Source organism: Wyeomyia smithii, chromosome 2 (genome assembly GCF_029784165.1).
Source record: "Wyeomyia smithii strain HCP4-BCI-WySm-NY-G18 chromosome 2, ASM2978416v1, whole genome shotgun sequence".
In the NCBI taxonomy this organism is placed as follows: Eukaryota; Metazoa; Arthropoda; class Insecta; order Diptera; family Culicidae; genus Wyeomyia; species Wyeomyia smithii.
In genome coordinates, this window is record NC_073695.1 from 101567245 (window position 1) to 101591513 (window position 24269).

Consider the following 24269-nt stretch of genomic DNA (forward strand, 5'->3'; position numbering starts at 1 on the left):
TTATTATGCTAATCGTGAAGCGCAGCGACATAACAAATGCAACGCCTTGGGAAAAAAGAACAGAACTATTTTTGACACTGATTAGCATCGACATAGCTGGGAATTGCGGGTTGCGTAAAAGCTGTTGAAGGTAACGATTCGGTTGCCCTTGGTTGAGTTTTTTTCTGAATTGACTGGTTTAGAATCCATGAATGCGAAGAAAAATATTGTTTCATCTAGTCTAAAACATTAAATCTGTCCATTTGTTGCATAACTAGCATTCGCAACTACCATTTTGACGCTTTTCGGTTCTTTTTCTATCATATATGTCAAAATATATATTTTTCTAAATATGTTTTTTTTTAAATTGTGTTATCTTTGGAGGTGTATTTGAAATCGGTTAAGTGAATTTTAAGACTCAGCAAGAGTGTATAGATATTCTTTGAGTATATTTTTTAAATAATTTAACAGAAAGAGAGGCTTTTGTTAAAGCGAAAAACTCGTTTCTTAAAATTCTTATCGATTGCTCAAAATTCGTGAGTCTAATCAGAAATTAGAGGTCTGTTAATTGTTTATTAAAAGATATAAATCTCTTCGGTTGTCGAAGCTTGCAACTATTTTCCGAAATACTATCTATCATTTGTAATTTTTTTTTTTAATTTAGTTCTATTTTGAAGGTATATTCTGAGGTCCCGCAAAATGGTTCCGGTTGTACAAATGGTTAACTGATTATTTTTGTCAACAGATCCGGAAAGATTTGCGATAAGGGCGCAACTGGCAAAAGATAAACATACATCAGTTTGAAAATTTCCAAGTACATTTTCAAATCGTAATTTTAAAGGAAGTGACTAACATTAACATCAATACCAAAAATCGACGTAAAATAAACCTGTCTTATAGTTTCCTAACAATACTACATTAATTTTAGACATTTATGGCTAAAATCTGCGCTTTTCTTCTAACCCTTTTCAAATGAGCCTTAAAGCATTCTGACAACAAGATACGCCCACCTTTCTTTCGCCTTGTTTTTATTTTGCCTTCAGTTGCACCCCTTAAAATGCGCCTTTATTTTGAAAACAATGTTGATCCGCCTTTTACTATCGCCTGTTTACGAAATATTTCGCAAATAAGCCCGTTGCTTCAATACAATGTTCCAAAGTAACTTTTGTTTTGGGAAAACTGTTTTGTCGCCCTTCACAAAAAGCTTGATTTAAATAATTTTATTGATTTATACAAAAGAAAGGATTCTTGCCATGAATTTTATAAGTCTTTTCGAAACCAATAGTGTAATAAAACGATTTGTTTACATTTTGTTAGTTGCGCCCTAATCGCGAATCACTCCAGAAATAACCTTTTACGTTTCCTTCTAATCCGCAGTTTCAGGTACCCAGAAGAGGTTTACTGCACTTTTTTAGCTACCCACAGTTCCAAACTACTTTAAGAGAACAATAAGCATTTTTCATAAGTTTGCATGTTTTCATTTACGTAATAAAAAAAAACCTAAATTAATCCACCTAGCGGTCAGACCCAGCCTTTCTCATTCAAACTTTTATTTGTAAAAATAGATTTACACTAACGCTTCAATCCAATAAATGTATATTCACTCTTTCGGTTTTAAAATATTGATGTTGTAATCTATACATATAAAAATGTAGTCCGGTCTGTCTGTCTGTTTGATCCATATTGGCTCGAAAACTACCGAACCGATCGACGTGAAAATTTGTATGTAGGGGTTATTGGTCCCGATAAAGATTCCTATGATAGTTTGAGACCCCTCCTTCTTCTGGAAGGAAGGGGTCCCATACAAATGACACATAAATTTCTGCACAACTCAAGAACAAACTAAGCAAATGAAACCGAATTTGGCATGTGGATGTTTTAAGGGGAAACAAATATGTCCATAATAGTTAGACGCCCCTTCCTTTTCTGGAAGAGAGGGGTTCCATACAAATGAAACACAAATCTCTGCACATCTCGAGAGCTAACCAACCAAATTTGGCAGGTGAATGTTTTTGGAGGTAACAAATATGTGCATAATGATTTGACACCCCTCCCTCTTCTATAAGGTAGGGGTCCCATACAAATGAAACACAAATTTCGCACAGCTCAAGAACCAATCAAGAAAATACAACCAAATTTGTTATGTGAATGTTTTTAGAGGTAACAAATATATCCATAATGGTTCGACGCCGCTCCCTCTTCTGGAAGCACATGTTTCTGCACAAATTTCTGTACATCTCGCGAACTAATCAACTGAATGGAATCATATTTGGCAGGTTAATGTTTTAAGTGGTAACAAATATGTTCCATAATCGACCTCAGGCAACATTTTGGATCATAAGATGGCAACTTCCGGTTGCTGGAAAAAAGCCAAAAATGGCCGATTTCCACCCAATATAATAATATCCGAATTTAGAATGATGCACAGGAGCTAAAATCGACCACAGATACCAATTTGAATTCTAAAATGGCGAGTTCCGGTTTCTGAAAAACAGCTGAAAATGACCAAATACCATCCAATATGAGTGTTTCTTTAACCAGAATGACATTCAAAATCCAGAAATTGCCTCTAAATGCCATTATGAAATCCAAAATGGCAACTTCCGGTTTCGGAAGAACAGCGGCTAACGACCAAATACCACCCAATATGGGTATTTCCGGTGTCAGATTGATGCCATAAAATCAGCTGAAAATAACCGAATACCACCCAATATGAATATATTCAGAATCAAGGCGATGTACAGAAATTAAAAGTCGAGGATGTTGTCATTTCGATAAAACCAATCGTTTCAAACGATTTGTTATTTGACTTTGATCTTATCCGATTCGTTGTGCATTTGCAGACTTTAAACACATCGCAAGGAATCAATGAATTTCGAACGTTCAAATAGTACGATACCACATTTAAATTATGTTGAGGCCATATATATTGATCAAAGCAGGTATAGTTTCAAATAGTCTTTGAATTTCTTTTCTCTCCATAACTATTGAACCGCATATTAAATTGTTATGAAGTTTGTTATTTGTAAGTTTGAGAGATGACTCGTTCGTATGACACTAGTTATGTTCAAATAAGTCATGTAATCTTTGAGATAATAGACTTTCGTTGTTTTATTAACAATTTAATACATAACGGTTGCTTAAGTTCGATTATAATCAAGTGAAAAGGGAACGTATAGGGCAGCCAAACTTTGGAACCAAGTGTTCAATAATAATTCATCAGTTAACCCCTAACTAGCCCGCTCATCTCTTAATAATATTGATCAAATTGGTTGTGTAGTTTCTGAGATAATGAAGTTGCGTGATTTTCACATTTCGGTACATTACAGACGAAGTTACAGTTCGATTACAGTAAAATTCAATAGGGTGTTATGAGGCAGCTAGACTTATTAATTGACACTAATTTTGTGGAAATCGGGTCAGCCATCTTTGAGAAAAGTGAGTGAGTTCAAGTAGTCTTCGGAATATGTTCCTTTGCATAGCTGGATTTCACATTTTTAAACATAAAAGGCAAAGTAATAGTCCGATTGTAAAACAAATCAATAGGGTCTCATGGGGCAACTAGACCTTCCATTTGACACTGATTTTATGAAAATCGGTCCAGCCATCTCTGAGAAACATGAGTGAGATTAAACAGTCTTCAGAACACGTTTCTTTTCATAACATTTGAACCACAAGTTCAATCTTTATAAAATTCAAGAGTTAAGGATATTTCAGGTAGCCCGTTCATTTGAAATCAATTTTGTTCAAATCGGTTGTGTAGTTATCGAGATAATGATGTTTCATGATTTTTACATTTTAATATATAACCTCTAAACTAAAAATCCGATTACAATAAAATTCAATAGGGTCTTATGGGACAATAAGACCTTTCATTTGCAATTAATTTCATGAAAATCGGTCCAGCCATCACTGAGAAGAGTGAGTGAGAATAAAAATCTGCACATACACACACACACATACACACACACACACACACACACACACATACACACACACACATACAGAAAATGCTCAGCTCGTCGAGCTGAGTCGAGTGATATATGCCATTCGGCCCTTTGGAGCACTTTTATACTTTCGGTTTTGCAAGTGATTGCTATACCTTTCTAGGAGAAAGGCAATATTGCTATTTTACTTTGGGATATCCTGTGTACCTAACCTGTGTTTCTAACCCTTTATCGCTCCACACTTACAATCATATTTAGTGGTGATGATCGTGATCGTTGTTTCAGTTCAGCCAAATGCGTTATGCTCAATACTTCCTGACGCTCCAAAAATAAAATTCAGAGTTGGACAAAATTCGCATTCTGAATTGGTATAAGTTCGTGAACGGAATATAGTTATGTACATAACATCTAGATTGCCACATAAATGAACACTGCTTCCACTACTGTTCAAGTTATGCTGAACAAGCAACACCACAAAAGTTGCTGATAAATTTCTTTTACTCTCCTTCTCATCGCCAATCGTGAGCATACGTTTGCCGTTTAGTTGCATGATCGGGTTCAGTTTAGTTGGACGTCTCGTCGCGTGCGAATCGATTTGAGCCGGTGGGTTAAGTAATTAGTCTAGCAGTTTTGCATGAATAACGTCCAGAGAAAATAATTTTGAAAAATAGTTGAGATTCTCGAATGTGAAATGAAACTTTGTTGTGAAAGATGCATATGGTAAAAATATGCTTCTAAGTAAAAGAAGACACAATTTAACATAGTATTGTTATGCAATCAAGTGCCAAGTGTCTGTTCGCAAAATCGGATGATAATCAGAAACAGTGTACAACATGATCGTCGCCATTCTATTGATACTCCTAATCGCAGCACTAGTGGGGTATTTACTTCAAGAGCTGCAGCGACCTCCCAACTATCCACCAGGTATTACTATAGACCAGAATCGCATGTCCCTGCCTGATTGTGTAACTGAATTCTTGTTAGTGACACCATATCGAATGCTTGTGAAATCAATCAAACCAAAGCTTTCCCACGACAGTTTATATCCATTAACTGATTCAGATTGGAGAAGAGAAGTGTCATAAATAATTCCTGCTCCATTTTAACAGCCCTTTTGTGCATGCCTCGGAATAGCAGGAAACAGTGCTGATAAGACCGCAACTTACATAACCACACAATCCCGGCACTCGTGCGAATTGAATTAAAAACAGCTGTTTCTGAAGCAGAGCCAAGGTGATTAGACGCGCTCTCGCACATGGCTCGACACTCGGAGTTCATTTCTCGCACAGGCTTATCAACACATTCACCGGTTGTCATGGTTTACTTTCTTGTTTGTATCCGATTCTCTCTTTGTTCAAAATCTCTCTATTAGCATTTTACAAATTCCGTCTCTGAGGTGTAAATCAGCGTCTGATGGCCATGTTTTTAATCTTCTTGCGATCCATTGATTTTGTATGTCTAAGTAGCTAAGAAAGGCAACTGGTTCTTGGGGCCTTGAGCATAACAGTAGTTCGTGGCACGAAAGTGAGTTATTTGGGTGTTTGTATCATTCACTAACCAGTAACCAGTGTCTCGTTGAAATATGGGAAAACTGGCTTGATGAATTATCTGATTAAAATAAATTTAATAAATTGACTGCCAATTTGCATATTAAGTGACGTGCTGAGGTAAATTCGAATCATTTGTGGCGTTCAGTTGAATCTTTCCATTCAAAATAAAGTAAAGCAAATTTCGCCGTTGATGGCCTACCCGTTGTGATGTACGGTTTACTCAGTTTACAACATTGGGATATTGTTCGGGATTCAATTTGTCCGCTTTCTTCTTCCTTATTCTTCCGGAACATCAAACCGTGATTTGACAACGTAGAAATTCTGCCTCGGTATCTGCTTTGCGTCTGCCTTGATGTTGGTTTCGTCATCCATAACCACACTCATCGATTTCGTTTAACCACTCTCGATACAGCTTCCTTACGCCGTCGTGTTTGGTTAATCACGCCGGTTCAGTGCCTTCCGGATCTTGAATACACGAAGCCCAGTTCGTTTCATAATTTGCTGAACGAACCAGACAGAACACTTTGCCTTCAGAGCCGCTTTTCGATTTTCTCCACTCTCAGCCCGCCATCGCTCGTCTGGGACTCCTTAAACAATTTTACATAGATTTTACCACCCGAGACATTGTTGTATGGATGATTCCCAGTTGTCTTACGATTTCCATTTCATGGTCGCAGTCGGATTTTTTAACCACTGAACCGATTGTTACGAAATTTAGCACGTGTAAATAATACACTCCAAACTAGTTATACTCAACTTTTCATCTATTGTTAACGGACAAAAAAGTTACACACGGATAAAAATGGTGCATTTTTTGTCGAGTACAGGCCTTAGTCCCGACGTTTGATTCATGTCAGAACAAAATCCGGAAAATCAAGTTTTGGGATTACCTCACGCATTGAGTGTCCATTAATAACAAAAATATTTCTAGCATCTGAACAGTTTGCTTTATCGGTATAGTGTCTCTGGCAAAATTGTAGATAATAGTTCTGTCCCTCAAAAAAAAAAAAAAAAAAACACTGAAAAAAAACTCGAAAAAAAATTTTTTTTTTAATTGTAAATATTTTAATTTATTTTTCCATGTTCAGTTTATTTTTATTGAGTAGCTTACAGTGTGCAGTTTTTGTAATAAAAAGTTGTTATGTAAGTGTATTAGATATTTAATATGAAATGGAATAAGTGTAGGGTAGAGCGGGGCTAGTTGGTTACGGGGTAAGTTGGTCAATGCGAATATCTTCGAATCTACGTATAAAAAAAATCGTGTTAAATGGGTGATACGTAGCTAAAAACCAGAGAAACTAAATGACAAAATGAAGTACCGTTTTTATTAGGACGTATAAAAAATACAGGTTGGTGCCAAATTGGCCATCAATTCTACTCGGTTTTTAAGTTGAAACTTTTTGTCTGAACAAAGCTAGCCAAATTGAAATTAACATGGCTCAACGTATTATGAAAGTCATTTTCGTTACTTTTAAGTTGTGTAAAGTAGACTTTCGCCAAAATTTAATTTACATATATTGCAAGTAATTTTCACATTTAATAAATGAGGGGTTAGTTGGTCACATACTAGCGGGGCTGGTTGGTCATATGTAAATAAATAAATTAATTCAAATTAATTCAAGTAACCAAGTAAATGCAAAGTCACGAACAGTGCATTTCGTGATGCAAACTTAATCCAAGCGAAAACAGTATGTGCTCTTGTTAGTAAACCTATTTGTTTGAAACTATAAACTATTTGATGAAAGTTATCTCCATTTCATCGTCATTTTGATGAATATTTTATTGCACACTATAAATGCTGCGTCATTGATCTGAAATAACTATACCGAACACTAATGCATCGACAAATGCCTTCTACCTGTTGAAAATTGTGGCGAAAGCAGGCTTCCAATAAAAAAGAAACCAAAGTAGCTATAGTTTTGTGCTTGTGATTGCAGGTGCGAATCTAGAATTTGGCTCCGGTTCTCAATTTAACCCGTATTGTGTTTGATTTAGTTCCCAACCAAACTTTTAGAGAAATTTTAACATATATTTCTCGTCAGGTATGAAAGAGTAACACGATTTTTTTCATGTAATTATGAGTTACTTTTCTCATGGTTTGGGATTTCGGAAAGCAAACGTATGAACAACAAACCGGATGCAGTTTGACCTCTGCTGAGACGCTACAGGCTGCCGCAAATGCAGTAAGGAAGGAAAACTGAATTGTCCTTCCGAAATATAAATGGCCAATTTACCCCACACCCTGACCAACTTACCCCAGCTGAGGGGCTAGTTGGCCAATTTGACCTCCACTCAAAAAACATAGAATATCCGCAAAATCATAAACTATTCTGTACAGTTTATATTTTTTCTAGATGCTCTAGACTTAACACAATATTTCCATGGAATGAGTTTTTGCCATAATATTTCCTACAAAAAGTTACAGAACATTTTGACCAAAAATGACCAACTAGCCCCGCTCTACCCTATTTGATATTTAATATGAAATTATTTTTTTGTGTTTATTAATACAGTGAGCACTTTTGATTCAATATAGATGCAGGCAATCCGCTCGCGAGCTGATCCGAAGAGTTAGTTCTTTAAAAGAACGAAGTCTTTTGATCGCTCTAAAAAGATTTTTTTTCGATGAACTAGCATTTTTGATCAGCTCGCAAGCAATCCATTCGTGAGTTGATCAAAAGCCATTCGTCAGACATTCAATCAGTTTGGGGTCAATAACTTTTTCCACAAGCATCGTAGCGCCTTACGGTCTTCAGAAGAGTTTATCCCAGGAAAATTTCCTACAGATATCAAAAAAATTTTATGCGATAGATAAAGACCGCATAAATCTCATTTGAAATTAACTCGAAACATGATGATTAATACATGATGTTTGAACATCTGATTGATAAACGTAACTTTTTTTAACATGCTATTCTTTTCAACGGCTATCCTTCGTAGGCGAGCAGTACGTAACTTTTCCCACGTAAACTAGCTCAAATAGTAATTGGCTGACGCAATTCTTATGTATTCAAATTCATTTCAAGGATCGGAAAAATTAAATTGCTGAATATCTCGTCGGATATGGTCCTTTTCTATATATCGCACAAAACAAATTCGCACAAAAACAGTCACACAAATAAAAAAACCGCAGATGAAAAGTCGCACAAAAACAGATTTGACTATACTTGGTCGATCCACTGTGCACGTTGCGCACCACGCCGCCGCGTTCCTGCTGGTTCGTTATCCAGCACCCTTTTGACTGGGCTTTCGTCCGACATTCCTAGGACATGCCCAGCCCACCGTAGCCTTCCGATTTTAGCCGTATGTACCTATGCATGTTTTGTGAATTGTTAAGTTTGTGAAATGTTTTCAATCGAAGCGTTTTCCACAGTCCGAAGTAGTCTGCTAGTGTCATTGTCGGCGATCGCTAGTAAGCCCAAATACGCAAACTCATCTACCACTTCGATATCGTCATTGTCAATTAAAATCAATAGGGAAAGTCTAACAGAGTCTTCCCTCGAGCCTTTACTTCTCATGTATTTTGTCGACGTATTTATGACTCGATTGGCCTCTGCCTCAAGTCTGCTGTACATTTCTGTTAACGTCCCAAAGTTACGTGCCATAGTGTAAATGTCATCGGCGAAGCCAAGTAACTGATTGGACTTCTCAAAGATTATACAACTCGTATCTATCCCAGCTCTTCTAATAACACTTTCCATGGCAATGTTCAACAGCAGACATAAAAGTCACCTCACCTTGCCTTTTCTTCGAGATTCGAAAAGACTCGAAAGCGTCCCCGAAACTTGCACTGTACATATTACTCTATCCATCGTCGCTCTGACCAATTGCGTAAGTTTTCCCAGGAACTCGTGTTTGTGCATAATTTGCCATAGAGGATCTCGTTCGATTGTGTCATACGCTCTTTTGTAGCCGATGAATAGGTTGCGCGTGGTTATGTTAAACTCGCGGCACTCCTGGAGTTCTTGCCACAGCGCAAAGATCTGATTCATGGTGGCGCGGGCCCGTATGAATCCCGACTGGTTTTGTTCCACGAATTTCCTTTGCAATACATGATAGGCGGCGGCATAGAAGATGGGAGAGAAGCTTGTTGGTAGTAAGGGAGGGGGGGGGGATCTGTACCTAGTGCCGCTATTGTTGCGCTACTTATGGCGGATAGTCTCTCCACCATCTTCAAGAGAGCCTGCGCCAAGCTGCTCTCCCGATGGTACTACCGCTTCCAGCCTCTGCGCGTATCCCTGGGCAACTATGGGATCCCATAGTTGTTCAATGTCGGGTTGCGGCGTTTGACTCCGACGCGTGCTATACACCGTCGAAAGCTTTGGGCGCATGCATACTGCAGCTATATAGTGGTCCGAATCTAAACTCGCACTGCGATATTTGTATTTGTATTTGCATAAAATTCATCTAACCTAGGTTTACATGGATGATGGTCACAATCGTTTAAAATAATCTACACCTAACAAGTTGTTGCCTAAACTTAAATGACGGCACACCAAAGTCGTGAAGGTCTTCCACCTTAAGGAATGTACAAATGCAGGAGGCTAGAGGTTTCAAACGTAGTGCGATGGAAACTAAGTTGTAGCAAACCAGTAGATCGTAGACTGCGTTGCGAAGCACGAAAGTTTAACAGTGACAAATGTTTCGGGGAGTCGATTTCACCGATTATAATTTTAGCAACAAAAAGCGCTTGCTCAATTTTCCTACGTCGAACAAGAATGTCGAGTCCAAGCTGACGACAGCGATCAGGATAAGAAGACAGATTAATCGGGTCCCGCCAAGGCAAGTTTCTCAATGCAAAACGGATGAAACTCTTCTGCACACGTTCGATACGAATAGTCCATACCAGTTGATTAGGGCAACAAACCATGCTTGCGTATGCTCGAGTATGGGCCGTGCCAATGAACAATACAATGCTTTTAAGCAGTAAGAGCCGTTGAAATCACGAGCTATTTTGGAAATGAAGCCAAGCTGAAGAGTGGCTTCAGAAATGATGTTCGAGCGATGTAATTTAAAAGAGAGTTTCGAGCCCAATAAAACTCCAAAGTCCTTAATGTGATCCACTCTCTCAAGTCTCTGATCGTTGCTATGATGGATTCAGCTTGCGATAAAAAGTTATAACGCGGCATTTGGAGACACTCAGAAATAACCAAATTTTACGGCACCAGATCGTCAGCATATATCAGTTTTACACCAGCACCCAACAGCAAGGTCACATAATTGAAAAACAAAGTAAATAGTAGAGGACCCATATTACTTCCCTGTGGGACACCTGAGTTACTCGCAAATGAAGATGAATAGCAAGTTTCAACGTTTACGCGCAGTACTCTACTGCGTAGTTAGGAGCTCAATCATGCAGTAAATTTCTGAGAAGCACCGAGTCACGAAATTTTCTCAAGCAGTATGCAATGATCAATTTTGTTATACGCAGCTTTTAGGTCCGTGTAAATTCGTCAACTTGAGGTTTTCGTTCTATGTTGGAGATGCATGTCGATGTGAAATCGAAAATATTGGTGCTAACGGACCAGCCAGGCATAAATCCATGCTGGTCAGTAGAAATGTAGTTTTTAACACGAGATAAAACAAACGTACTCACGATTATTTCAAACGGTTTAGAAGCGGCCGAAAGGCTAGTTATTTCTCGATAGTTCTTCACGTTCCGACGATGTCCACTTTTGAATACCGGAAACAATCTATTAAGTCTAGCAGGAACTATAGTGCTTTTAGTGATTTTGACGGTTTTTTGAAAAAAAAAACCTTCTAGGACCGTTTTACCCCATTTGGCACACTTGGCTTATACATGACATTAAAGCACTATATTTAGATATTTTTTCTAGCGATGTTAAAAAGAGTAGGATGACCCTCAAAATTGACAATTTTTAAATGAAAAATGCGTTTTTTTCGTCAATTTACCACTTTGCCATATATTGTCACCATGCTCACCACCATGCACACCATCACCATTTGAAGTACTCTTAGTGTAGAATAATACCACAAATTTTTAGGAAAATCCATCAAGTCTAGCAGGAGTTATTGCACTTTTTAGTATTTGGACGTTTTTGGACATATCATTTTCAAGGGCCGTTTTACCCCACTTAACCTCAATAAAAAAATTGAAATTTTGCAAAACTTCCTACCTTGAATAGACAAACAAACGCTGAAAATTTCTGCCCAATCGGAGAACATCAAAACATCATGCGGTTGCGTCTATCGCGAACTGGCTCTTAGTATGTATTGTGCCACATCCAATAAATGTTGTCAACAAAACATTTCCTCCATTTTCAAATACACATAATTTTTTTTCGTATGAATAAACTCATGAAATTTCTGGCAACGAACAATGGAAGATTGAAAAATTACATGGTTAAGAAAAAGTAGTAAAAACCAAGTTAGTAAAATATACCTCTACTTTTATATGACCCTTGACCACGAACTAATGAAAAATACTTCGAAATGGATGTGATTTTTGAATTCAGCATAAAAAATACACTTAGATTGAAGTTTTGAACTCAAGACATAGTAAAACAATATTTATGACCGCTTTTCTTAGAAAATGAAACCACTTTTCTAAAAGAAAGGCAATATCTAAAATATTTTTTATTTCTGTTTCTTAAGCACCAATTGAATTTAGCTACTAGTACTTTAAAGCGCTTGTAACACCCCTACACCCTTCCTAAGTGTAATCTTGGTTAGTGGTAACTATGCTTATAGCAGAGTGGTTATTATAAGTCTCTGATTATTACTCATATCTATTCATAGATTTAAAATTGCTGGGTAAATGAAGCTATAGTTGTTAATGGTCTGCTACATTTTACTCCTATCATTTAGGTCCTCGCTGGTTACCGTTCGTCGGAAATACACCAGCCATACGTAAACTTGCTCGCGCCGCTGAAGGACAACATCTGGCGTTTGAGACTCTCGCCAAGCAGTACAACAGTGCAGTGATCGGACTTAAACTCGGCCGAGAATATGTCGTGGTCGCCATGGGATATCCGGCTGTCCGGGAAGTACACAGCAAGGAAGTCTTCGACGGCAGACCGAACAACTTTTTCATTCGATTACGAACCATGGGAACGCGGTAGGTTGTATAGTCGTTTGATGGTTGTTCTTTGTTAAGTAATTTATCCTTCACAGATTGGGTGTAACTTGCACAGATGGTCCATTCTGGACAGAGCACAGAAATTTTGTAACACGTCATCTACGGCAAGCTGGATACGGTAGAAAGCCTATGCAACTGCAGATACAGAATGAGTTGAATGAGCTTATAGGGATTGTGCGGGATCTTAGTGAGGAACCTGTGTGGCCTGGAAGTATCCTTCCAACAAGTGTTATCAATGTTTTGTGGACTTTCACTACTGGGTCAAGAATCGCTAGGGATGATGAAAGACTTGCCAGGTTGCTGTTATTATTACAAAATCGTTCCAAAGCGTTCGATATGTCTGGTGGAATTCTAAGCCAGTTACCGTGGCTTCGGTATATCGCTCCGGAATGGACAGGATATAATTTATTAAAACGCTTCAATAAAGAACTAAACGACTTTTTCATGATTACCATCAAAAAGCATCATGAACAGTACAGTGACAACAAATGCAACGATGATCTGATATATGCATACATTAAAGAAATGAAGGAAAAGCAACACGAGGAGGGTTCCACATTCACGGACCTGCAACTAACAATGATAATTCTAGATATTTTCATTGCTGGATCTCAAACAACAAGTATTACAATTGACCTAGCGTTCATGATATTGGCACTCATGCCAGAGATTCAGCAAAAAATTCGTGACGAGATTGACGCAAACCTTCAACCAGATGAATTACCTCAACAAATCGATCGTACAAATTTACCCTACACGGAAGCGTTTTTACTAGAAGTGCAACGATTCTTTCATATTGTACCGGTCAGCGGTCCTCGAAGAGCATTAGGCGACTGTACGCTAAGTGGTTATCGAGTTCCGAAAAATGCCACCATTCTAATGGGTCTTCGAACAGTCCATATGGATCAGGATCATTGGGGAGATCCCGAAAAGTTCCGACCGGAAAGATTTCTCGATACAGATCTAAAGATTACCAACACAGAACGTTTGATTCCATTTGGTCTTGGTAGACGACGTTGTCTTGGTGAATTGCTAGCTCGATCATGTATGTTTACGTTCATGGTTGGAATATTACAGAAGTTTACCTTACATAAAACGGAAAATGGCTCTGATGAACCCTGCCTGAGTCTGCTGCCTGGAATAACTCTGTCACCTAAGCCATACAAAATCATATTCAGATCAAGGTGAAAACAGAAAAATATTCATTAACCCTTAAATGCGCAGCGTTGTTTCAGAAAATATTGGAAATAATGTTTCAAAATGAATGTATTTTAATTTTTTCTACAAATATAATAGTTTGGAGCAGTTATCTAGGCTTTGATTTCTTTATTAAAACCTTGATGGCTGTTTATACGAATTTTATTTCTTAAAAAAACTGATTTGAAACGTTAGTCGCAATGTTGTTTTAAAACAACATTGCGCATTTAAGGGTTAAATCATCCTCCGGATCTTAAAAGACGAACCACTCAACTGTGTAAATGCTCGAAGTGACTTCAACGAGATTGCAAAAAGGAACCTTACGTTTCAGCAAAACAAAAAACCGTTAATTATAAGCTTTTGAGATGATTTACTGTACTCGAGCCTAATAATTGAATTGTTTGCAATAATGTAGTTACCCTATGCATGAGATATTGTACGCGACAGCCTCAAATCGTTCCTATGTATCACTTTAATTACAAAATGCTAAATAATTATATAATACCTAACCTTAACTGACTGCAAAAAAAAATCATTCCCTACAAAGTGGTAACTTCGAATCATTGCGTGGTTGGTTGACTGAATCCTGAATTTTAAACTATCCATTGCGACAATGGTTCACGGTAATGGCCACGGTAAACCGGAAAAGTCCACCGGACCTCCCAAGCCAGCATCTGCCTCCAGTAAGCTCATTATCACTGCCATCGCCGCTTCGTCATTACCATCGGTAGTGTTGGCTTGAGCGTGTGAAGCTTCTTGAAAGAATAGGAAAAGATTAAAATAAAACATATTTACAGATTAGTAAATTCTTGTACCGTCTCCAGGGCTGGCAACTGTACTACTTCGTGAATGATTGTACCCTGGTAGAGTACCGTTAACTCGTTGCGTGGAAGGAACTCCACTCACTGAAGAAGCGGGTGAAACACGAGACGATGAAGCTAGCGTTCGTTCTACTGAAGAAACTGCCTCACTCGACAAATTCTTGACTTCCTGGGCAATAGAGCTAAAGTTTTGCGGTATTGAAACGTCAGCTGGATCGGGACTACTCTCTATGAAAGGATAGTAAAGCTTTAAACACTATTCAGAATCCTTCAACTCGACTTTACCTGCTGACGAATCGCCAACCCTTCGTTGATGGTCCATGACTTGTTCCGCTATTTGACGTCCTATTTTACTAGCCTCTACGTGCGAATGTATAATTCGTTGTATTTCGCGTCCATTAGCTGAAGTAATAAAATAAAGCAATTGATAAACTAAATAGAATTTTCCAACGTCATTGAAAAGCAGATTCTTTATTAATTATTTTGGAGCTGTTCGACTTGTCTCGTAAATTACTTCTCAAATCAAAAGTCGAAAGATTAATGTACCCTAACGCCAAAACGTTACTTACAATGATTAAAAAAATCATATCCAACCGTACTTTGTCCGTTACTTTCGTTGTGTCCTTCACCGAGCTCGGTATTACTGCTGTTATTCCCATTCCCAGCACTGTTAGCACCGTTACCGCTGGGCACCGTAGAACTTCCGCTGCCAAAATTGCCTCCGCTACTGCCCCCAGTATCTGCCAGGTCCGATAGTATCACATTGTTTTTCGCTATCAGATATTCGATCTCTTTAGTCCACGGATTTCGGAAGGATTTCCACTCGCTCTGCAATCGAACGAATCCATTCTCCTTCGTCCGCAGCCTGTAGACAGACGTGGTAACACACTGAGCTCCCTGCAGTGCTGCCTTGTGTGACTCCGCTAGTGCTAGAATGTCTTCATGATGATAGTATTCGTACATACTAGTACCAAGTAACTCCTGGGGAAGAAATCCCAGAGCCAACGTGGCACGTTGATCCACGAATAGGAACTTTCCGTCCATTGCATGACGTGATATGAATTGTACATTTCGCAGGTTAGGAATGTTATTTCGACTAAAGTTTTTGCAACCATTCGATCCAACGGACGCTCCAGTTGCCCCACCAGAACCGTTGGCGCCACTGTCCGTTGGACGTTGATTGTTCTGGTTTCCACTCGACGGTTGTTGATGATTTTGAAACAAACTTGGCTGCACTCGACCTACTGCCACCAAGCAGGACAGATTGCAAGAGTCTCCTTCACCGTCTGCTTCGTGTTCTTCAAGGCCGATTTTGGCCGGAGCCCATGATTTTAGATAGCCAGTGCATTGAATAACTGGATATTTCTTATCTGAAAATAGAAACAGAAGGAAAAAATATGATTTAGAAAATAAAACAATTGAGTTACGTAAGGGTAGCAATAAACAATTTTAAATACCCCTGAGACGTTCATAAAAATTACCTGAATTCACTTTACTTTTCCTCCGATGGCAACTGGTCGTTGAATTATTCGATTCTGTTTCTTCTTTCACTTGTACGTTTGTTTTGCATTTCATCCGACAAAAAAAGGATCGTCTAGCGCCCGGACACAGCCTTGAAACGCCCTGAGGTACGTCCGTTTTAACTGGAAGCATCGCTAAAATGACAAAATTCTTAACAGTTTTTTCGACTTCAGATAGTATTTTTCAACATACTTTTGGCATCGATCAGTCGCTCCCTTGGGCTTAAATCCGACGAGGAGAGCTGTTCCTTCACCTTCGCAACATCCTTGGGATGAAGAATATCGAACCAACTTTGGCCCAATAGATCACCCTGCAACGAAAAAAAAATGTTCCTTCGTTTTCTTTAGTTGCTTTCAGCTTTTTTTCCAGCTTCAATTACCTACCTGAGAGTAATTCAAAATTTGTGAAACGGACTCCGACACGTACAAGATCCGACCTCGATCACAGCCCACCACAAACAGGAACCCTTCGGCCGCCTGCAGTATCAGCATTTTTAACTCCTGGTCTGATATGAAAGCCGGTTTGTAGTGTCCCTCGGTATAGGAATGTACGGCTCCGCGGATCGTTTTCAGATGTTGCACCGCCATTCTTAGGACCGTCAGTTTGTCCAGCTTGCGGGACATAGCATGGCACATGGGAATCATAGCCGACAACTCGGTAATGTAGGTGTTCATTTTATCACGTCGACGTTTCTCAATTTCACTGTGATTTTGCCTGTGGGCGACGGAGGTGAAATAAGAAAATGTTAAGGAATTGAGTAGCTGTCAAACAATTGGGCTGATTCGCAATTAGTAGTGAAACTTGGCTCTGTAATTATACTGGCTTATTCATAATGTTCAACTCACTTTTTGTTTTCATCAGTTGTTCGAACAGATTTCGCATCGTCACAAGTGTCATCTTCAATATCGCTGTTGTCACTGTAATGCAAACGATTGTACATAATTATTAATTAATTATTATTAACACAAAGGAAAAATATTAAAAAGTTATATACTTATGCATGATTTTGAAAATTTATTAATAAATTAGTGTGTAAAATACATATTTTAATGAATATTTCCAAAATTTCTTCAAGATCAGTTGACTAAACTCGAAAGCATGAGAATTTATTGCGCAATCATACGTGCAACGAAACGTCAACTTATTTTTCAAAAATACCTTGCTAAGTGCACTTTAACCTAGGCAACGCTTTTGCTCATGCTGTTCGTAATACGACCGATAAATTAAAGGAGTTTCGCTAAAATCTGATGACCTATCTTTCGTATTCGCCGAATCTAGCGCCGATCGGCCATTTCCTGTTCCCCACGGTTGAAAATGTGACACTCTGACAAGCGATACTACTTGAATGAAAAATTATAGTTGAAGGATTTGACGCGTAGTACCTACAAAAAAAACCTGCATCAAAATGTTAAGGGACCGGTCAAAGGGAAAAAATCCTTTTTTTTTTATAAAAATTTTCGTCGAACAATTTTCAGGCCACGCAGTGCTTTGAACTGTGTAATGAAGTATGTTTTCTTTCAGTATATTTCAATAAAAGTAGTTCAAATGATTATAATTTCGCAACTTTACCTCATGCAAATATTGCTGAGACAAGAAATGAACCAGCTGAGAATAAAACTCAATGGACAAAAAGTTTTGAAATTGACAGTAGGAAAGGGAGTAGAACCAAATTTAATGCTTGCATTGACAAAACTGATTAAATAATCCGTATAATTAAACCTTATCATTTCACTCATACCAAACGAAAATCAAGAGATATTGTCCTCAAAACTTCGAAAAATGTGACGGACAGACTTCTCTGGTTCTTTTTTTATCATGGTCGAGTAGTGAAGTTACAGTTGAATTAGTTCAGTTCAAATCTCTCGCCTTCGAGCGGTAGATTTTCACCAAACGGTTCTTGAAAGTGTCCAGAGTCATAGATATTACTTCACCCAGCTTTCCTAGCGTGTACCATAAAAGCTAAAGTCCAATAGATTCAAATCGGGAGAAGATATGGACCATTCAGAGGTAAATTTCCGCTGCCACACTGCTGAACAACCAATGCCTTATGCGGTGACACTGAATCTTGTTGAAGGCAGAAACTTTTTTCTCCAAATAATTTCTTGGCACAAAGCAGCAAATGGTCTTTTAAGACGTGCTGCTCTTCTTTTTAATTTTTACACCTCTGTCGATGAATAACAGTGGTACTCTTTTATCGGCTGGAATGTAGAGGTGGGCAATCCGCTTACGAACTGATCTAAAGAGCTGGTTCTTCAAAGTGAGTGAGTGATCTATCGTTCTTTTTTAAAGAGCGGTAACTCTCCCCTTACTTCAAGCAAAAAGCTCAAGCCGATTTTGTTGATTAGACACCGCAAGCGAGAGCCATATGAATGTTTTACACCCCAAGCGCAAAGCGGCGTGCGACACTGCAATAGAACTCCCAGAAAATAGCTACCGCCGGCTGCCTGCTCTCCTATGCATAACCATCCACCCGCCGTGGGAATAAAAAAAAATCTACTTGCCACAGTTCACACACAGCACACGGGCTGGCTAACGCCGGGACGCAAACGAAAAGTGGAACGAAAAGAGCGAAAGAACTGGTTCACTGATCTTTTGAACCTATGCAGACAACCCGCTCCCGAGCTGATCAGAAAATCAGTTCTTTAAAAGATCTAAATCTTCTAATCGCGAGCGGATTGCCTGCGAGCTGAACAAAAGAGTCATCGGAAGAACCAGTTCTTCCGAGAGCGAAAGATTTCGCTCTTTCAAAGAACTGGATCTTTTGATCAGCCTGCGAGCGGATTGCCAGATCAGTGAATCAGTTCTTTCGTTCTTTTCGTTCCACATCCATTCGTGTGCGTACTCGGCGTTAGTCAACCCGTGTACCTGTGTATGGACTGTTGCAAGTTGTTTTTTTTTGCATGCTCTTGCGGCTGGCTGGTGGCTGGGTGATGAAAAATGCAAGTCATGCATATCAGGGCAGACGTTTGGTTGCAGCTTGTTTCTGGGAGTTCTATTGTAATTTTGCGCGCGACCTTGCGCTTGGCAAATCGGGTGTAAAGCTTTCACCTGGCTCTCGCTTGCGGTGTCTGATAATTAGCTACACTGATAAAAACCAAAAATTATGTAGGAACGAAAAGAGCGAGTGAGCTGTTAAAAAGAACTAGTTCATCTTAGTGAGCGGAACCGCTCTGATCCGCTCACTATAGTGAACCATTTTTCCCACCTCTACTGGAATGTACGTTTTTCGAAATTTGACTGCCACCCAACTGTACACGAATAATCTGTTCAAATTCAAATATGACAGCTTTCTTCTGATCTACATGGTGCTCATTCCAGCAAGACACAAAATCTTGAGAGCTATCTCTACTTCAATCTATTACAATTTTCCTCTGAATGAATGAAACAGTGCCTTTGATCACTTACAAGTGAACTGCAAACATGTGTCATAATCAAAACAAACACAGCTGATTCACTGAGTAGGCCTCGATGCGAAAAGAGGTATTTTATTGTGTGTATCACTCTCCCGGTGACACCCTGTATTTAAAAATAAATGTGTAGATTAAGAGTGACAGACTTTACCGGTGTATACCGATAGCAGATTTTAAAAAGAATGGCAGTGCTCTACACTTTTGATGAAATAAATAGAGGAAGCGTACCAGTTATGGTAATACCTAAAACCCAAATTAATCCACTTATTTTTTAAAATCAATTTACTCGACCACTTCAATTTTCAGAAAAAATGCACCTTGATCATATTTACTGGATTTATTTTCCACTCTAAATGACGAATTGTTAGTAGTTAACACTGAAACTGTACCGAACCTTTAAAACATAACATTTAAACACATATAAACATAAATAAACACATGCAAAAAACATGAAACAAATATGTTTCAAATATATGACGCGACTTGTTTTAATCGTGGTATAATCGAAACGTCATTGTACTTATGTTTAGGCTAGATTCGATCATATTTAGACTTGATTCAGTATCGTTCGATAAAATATCGTCCTAGATTCGATTATTTATAGTAGGATTTTTTTTTTCTATTTCAAATATGACTTTCTTTTCACAACTTTCGAACCACGTGTACAATCATGATAATTCACCAGCTATCCCCATGTTGTGTCAAATACATGTGTGAACTAAAAAAAAACAGCTATCCCTTAGGGCGGCATCAATAAATCACGTAACCTCATAAGGGGAGGGGGGTATCCTTGAGAGTTACACAGAGGAGGAGGGGAGTTGAGTTCAGCGTTACGTAACAAAAAAATCTCTGGAGAGACTTTCCAAAAACGAGCATCAAGCATGAGCATTTATCATGCAAATCCTTCTACAGCGTTACGTTAGGAGTTGGCCGTTACGTTTCGTTACATATGGGGGGTGGGGATCCAAAAATTGGAATTTTTGCGTTACGTAATTTACGGATGTCGCCTAACTGTCTAATATCTTCATCTGATTCATCTGATATCAGTATTGTTCAAATCGGTTGTGTAGTTTCTGATATAATAAAGTTTCGTGATTTTCACATTTTGATAAATTACAGACGAAGATACATTCCGATTACAGTAAAATTCAATAGGATGTTATGAGGTAGCTTAAGTTCAGCCATCTCTGAGAAAAGTGAGTGAGTTTAAGTAGTTTTCGGAATATGTTTCTTTTCATAGCTGGAATTTACATGTTTATTTAAATATATCAAGCAAAGTAAAAGTCCGTTTACAAAACAAATTAATAGGGTCTTATTGGGCAACTAGACCTTCTATATGACACTTATTTTATGAAAATCGGTCCAGAACACGTTTCTTTCCACTTCTTCTTCTAAACCACATGTCCAATCTTCATAAAATTCAAAAGCTAGGTAGCCCGTTCATTAAAAACCAATTTTGTTAAAATCGGTTGTGTAGTTTCTGAGATAATGAACTTTCGTGATTTTCACTTTTTTAGGGTTCATTTCATTTTTTTAGGGTTTGATGGGGCAACTAGACCTTTCGTTTGAGAATAATTTAATGAAAATCGGTCCAGACATCTCTGAGAAAATCAAGTTATATTTGAAAAGTTGCACATACACACGCACACATATACACATGCACATACACACACACACCATTCGGCCCTTTGAAGCTCTCTATAACCTCGGTTTTGCCAGTGATTGCTATACCTTTCTAGGAGAAAGGCAAAATGTACCAATTATGACATGAACCTGCTATGGCCTATGCAGTTTAAATGGAGTAGTGCCATAACTGGTACCATTGCGCTTATGCGATACAACCATAACTGGTGCACTTGCCATCACTGGCTCACTTACCCTAAATAATGTTGGTCCAGCTGTTGTTTATGTCTCTCAACGTCTCGATTCAATGAGTGCCTTATTTATTTACATTTAGACGGCATCCAGAAATTATGAAACGCTCAAAGGCCGACGGGAAGTAATAATTTTAGGTTTAATATCAGCGTTACGTAACAAAAAATGGGTCGATGTCTCTGCTCTGCGTTGCAATAATGAGTAAGGCAATAACTCATTATTGCAACACAAAGTAGAGACATCGACCCAGTTTTTTTTTTTTGACAAAAGGACTACGTTAAACCGCACTATATTGAGATACATTTTGCGGAAGCTGAAACCAAGGTGTAACGACGTTGGAATGAAAGATTTAAAACGGTAATACTGATGTAACCACAGGATGGATCACAATAATCAATGTGTCGTTCGATTGGTAAAATGATGGACAATTTTGTGGTTCTTCAGTTATCGTCATCACAAATTTCATAAAAGTTTCAAGGTCGAATTTTCACGAACAATGTACCAATCATATGCAAGCACGCCTGGCACAGACGTCATGAGTAGACACCAACTGCCCGCTGTGATATCCTGTATAGCAGTGGCAAAAAAAAAAATCGACAAAATCTCCCCGTCCCAATAGGTCAACTAACGTTTGCTCCTATGTGCCTAGGCTATTTTCATATCTTGAAGGTAAAGCTTTTTCGGAAAGTTCGTAACCACCTCCACTATCAGACAGTTTAACGTTCTGCTGTTAGAATGTTATTAAAACTGATGTCTTGAAAGAAAACATGCTGGCACAGGCAACGGTACTGCACCGAGCAATGTATGAATAGAGCGCTGGTCACTCGTCATCTGTCAGTGCAGAAGAACTCGATAGTCATTTATGTGCTGCTTTCGACGCACAGTGAGGCGTGTTGGGTTAACGCGTAGGTGTCGTTTTGCGATCTGGAACACAATCGAATTGCCGTTTAGATTTTCTTCTTCTTCTTGTTTCGTATAGTAGCAAATATCAGTATTCTAATATGATTATTCGGGTGCCGCAAAATACGCCGCGCCACCAGGGACAACAAAATTCTGTACGCGCCGGTAGAGGCAGATAGCAAAGTATATAATTTCGGTGCATTGTACACATAAAATAAGTTGTTTAGTTTAGAACTCTACACTCTGTTTTTCTCAGATTTATTAAAATAACTAAATATAGAGTATTTAAAAGACAATAGAGAACCAAAATACAGATCTTTCAAAAGGTAATTCAACGAGCTGTACTGATGATTATATTTTGCCAGCCAGAATTTTTTCTGTTGCCAAAAATGAACGGTTCTTATTTCACGACTGTTTTTACTTTTTAAACGGCCAAAGACGACATTAACAGTACTTATAACCTTGCAACGGGAAATCCACCACTTGCAGGAGGAATTGTGCATAACTTCAAAAATAAGCATTTAAAACATTGTGTGAATAAAATCACTAAAGGGGTCATGGACGTGGGAGATGAAGAATATCAAGAAGCCAGTTGTCTCGCCTTAGGGGTTTAATAATCGCTATTGAATTTCATTGCGATTCGATGTGCCATTTAAAAAAACTGCCTAAATGTGAAAACAATGTTACCAAGGAAACTACTTTGAAAAGGCGACGAGGAACTTGAAAGAAGGCGATCAACAACCGTAGACAGGAGGTTTTTAACATTGAGAATCAAAAGGCAACCTGGACTAATAAAGGCTCCGATACAAACTATCTAGGAAACAAGGGGTGAACAACTTGTTCCGGTAATCATAATTGACAAATATGTGGATCGTTTGAATATCTTGTTTTGAACAAAATAAATAACTTTCATTAAAAAGAAATGTACTGAACAATGTAAGTTACATAGTAATTCAAATTTCTACGAGGGGAAGGAGGGGGGGGGGGGGGTATTTGTAAAATGTTATGTAATTTTCTGTGAAGAGGCGTTACGTGTTGATACAGATGGAGAAGTGTGGATCGAAATATTGTTTTTTTGCGAGATATTCTGGCACTGCATCTCCGGTTAACAGTATATTGGAAGACTTTCGGCATAAGCATGTTTCACCACTTAGAAAAAAAGTTTTGTCACACGATTCAAGGTCGCATCACGTAGTAACATCACGTGTGATGTGATTTAATAGGCCCTATTGCAGAAGTCGAGTAGACTCGACTCTACCACGTATGTCAAACGAGACGAGCTGCTCGTCGAAGCTTCTGTAATACGTAATATATTGATTGCGATAACGATTGGCGAATGATCACTGCCGTGGAGATCATTAATCACCCTCCACTAGCAATCTAATAGTCATCATGTCGAGCAATGAAATTAATCACTCACATAATACAAAATTGTAAACACGTGTCGATTTACGAAATTTGAAAATATCATTTCAAACAGCTTGTATGGAGATTCCCATTAAAACAGTGGGTTTCTAGTTATAGGATCAATTTATTAGTGGCAGGATTTGAAAATTTTTATCGATTTTATCGATACGAAGTTTAAGCTGTTGTATATAAAAATGCTCTAGCTAGTTCGTGAGCTTGGGGATTCTACAAAAAAAAGCAAGTGCCCTTTTAGAATAACAACCTAAAAGTTTAGGATTATACGATGATTACATATAATAAAAACCAGAAGCAGGTAATATAAATCGAATGATAATATTATATCCCCGAGCTGCGAACACTCTTATAAGACATACACAAATTAGTATTTTGCAATTATTTGTTCTTTTAAACGATTGAACTAATCAAACTAAATTAATCATCTAATCGATTGTTCCTAAAAAATCACCAAAAATAATATTTTATTTTAATTTTGAGATTAGTGTTGTGTCGTATATTACACATTAGTACCCTTCTCTACGTTGAGAAAATCTGTTTGTTTCTAG

At 38.2% G+C, this 24269-nt stretch overlaps 2 protein-coding genes across 8 annotated transcripts in view; one reads left to right on the forward strand and one right to left on the reverse strand.

Annotated features, from left to right (window-relative positions):
- Positions 1 to 4487: 4487 nt before the first annotated feature.
- On the forward strand, positions 4488 to 15341 carry LOC129720685 (probable cytochrome P450 305a1). The gene is made up of 3 exons (XM_055672252.1): positions 4488 to 4850; positions 12305 to 12554; positions 12611 to 15341. Exons 1-3 carry the CDS (start codon positions 4760 to 4762, stop codon positions 13761 to 13763), a joined length of 1494 nt encoding a protein of 497 aa, XP_055528227.1. The 5' UTR covers positions 4488 to 4759; the 3' UTR covers positions 13764 to 15341.
- The window catches only part of LOC129720683 (protein cycle), a 57764-nt gene continuing 47617 nt past the window's right edge, over positions 14123 to 24269 (reverse strand). For 5 of the 7 annotated variants that reach the window (XM_055672248.1, XM_055672251.1, XM_055672245.1 and 2 more), the window contains 8 exons: positions 16960 to 17031; positions 16498 to 16828; positions 16307 to 16424; positions 16075 to 16248; positions 15163 to 15963; positions 14879 to 14995; positions 14588 to 14821; positions 14123 to 14527 (listed from right to left, as the gene is read on the reverse strand). In XM_055672248.1, coding sequence (XP_055528223.1) covers positions 14391 to 14527; positions 14588 to 14821; positions 14879 to 14995; positions 15163 to 15963; positions 16075 to 16248; positions 16307 to 16424; positions 16498 to 16828; positions 16960 to 17031 — 1984 coding nt within the window. In that variant the 3' untranslated portion in view covers positions 14123 to 14390. The remainder of the gene's footprint in view (positions 14528 to 14587; positions 14822 to 14878; positions 14996 to 15162; positions 15964 to 16074; positions 16249 to 16306; positions 16425 to 16497; positions 16829 to 16959; positions 17032 to 24269) is intronic. The other 2 variants (XM_055672247.1, XM_055672246.1) reach the window with 2 other exon arrangements.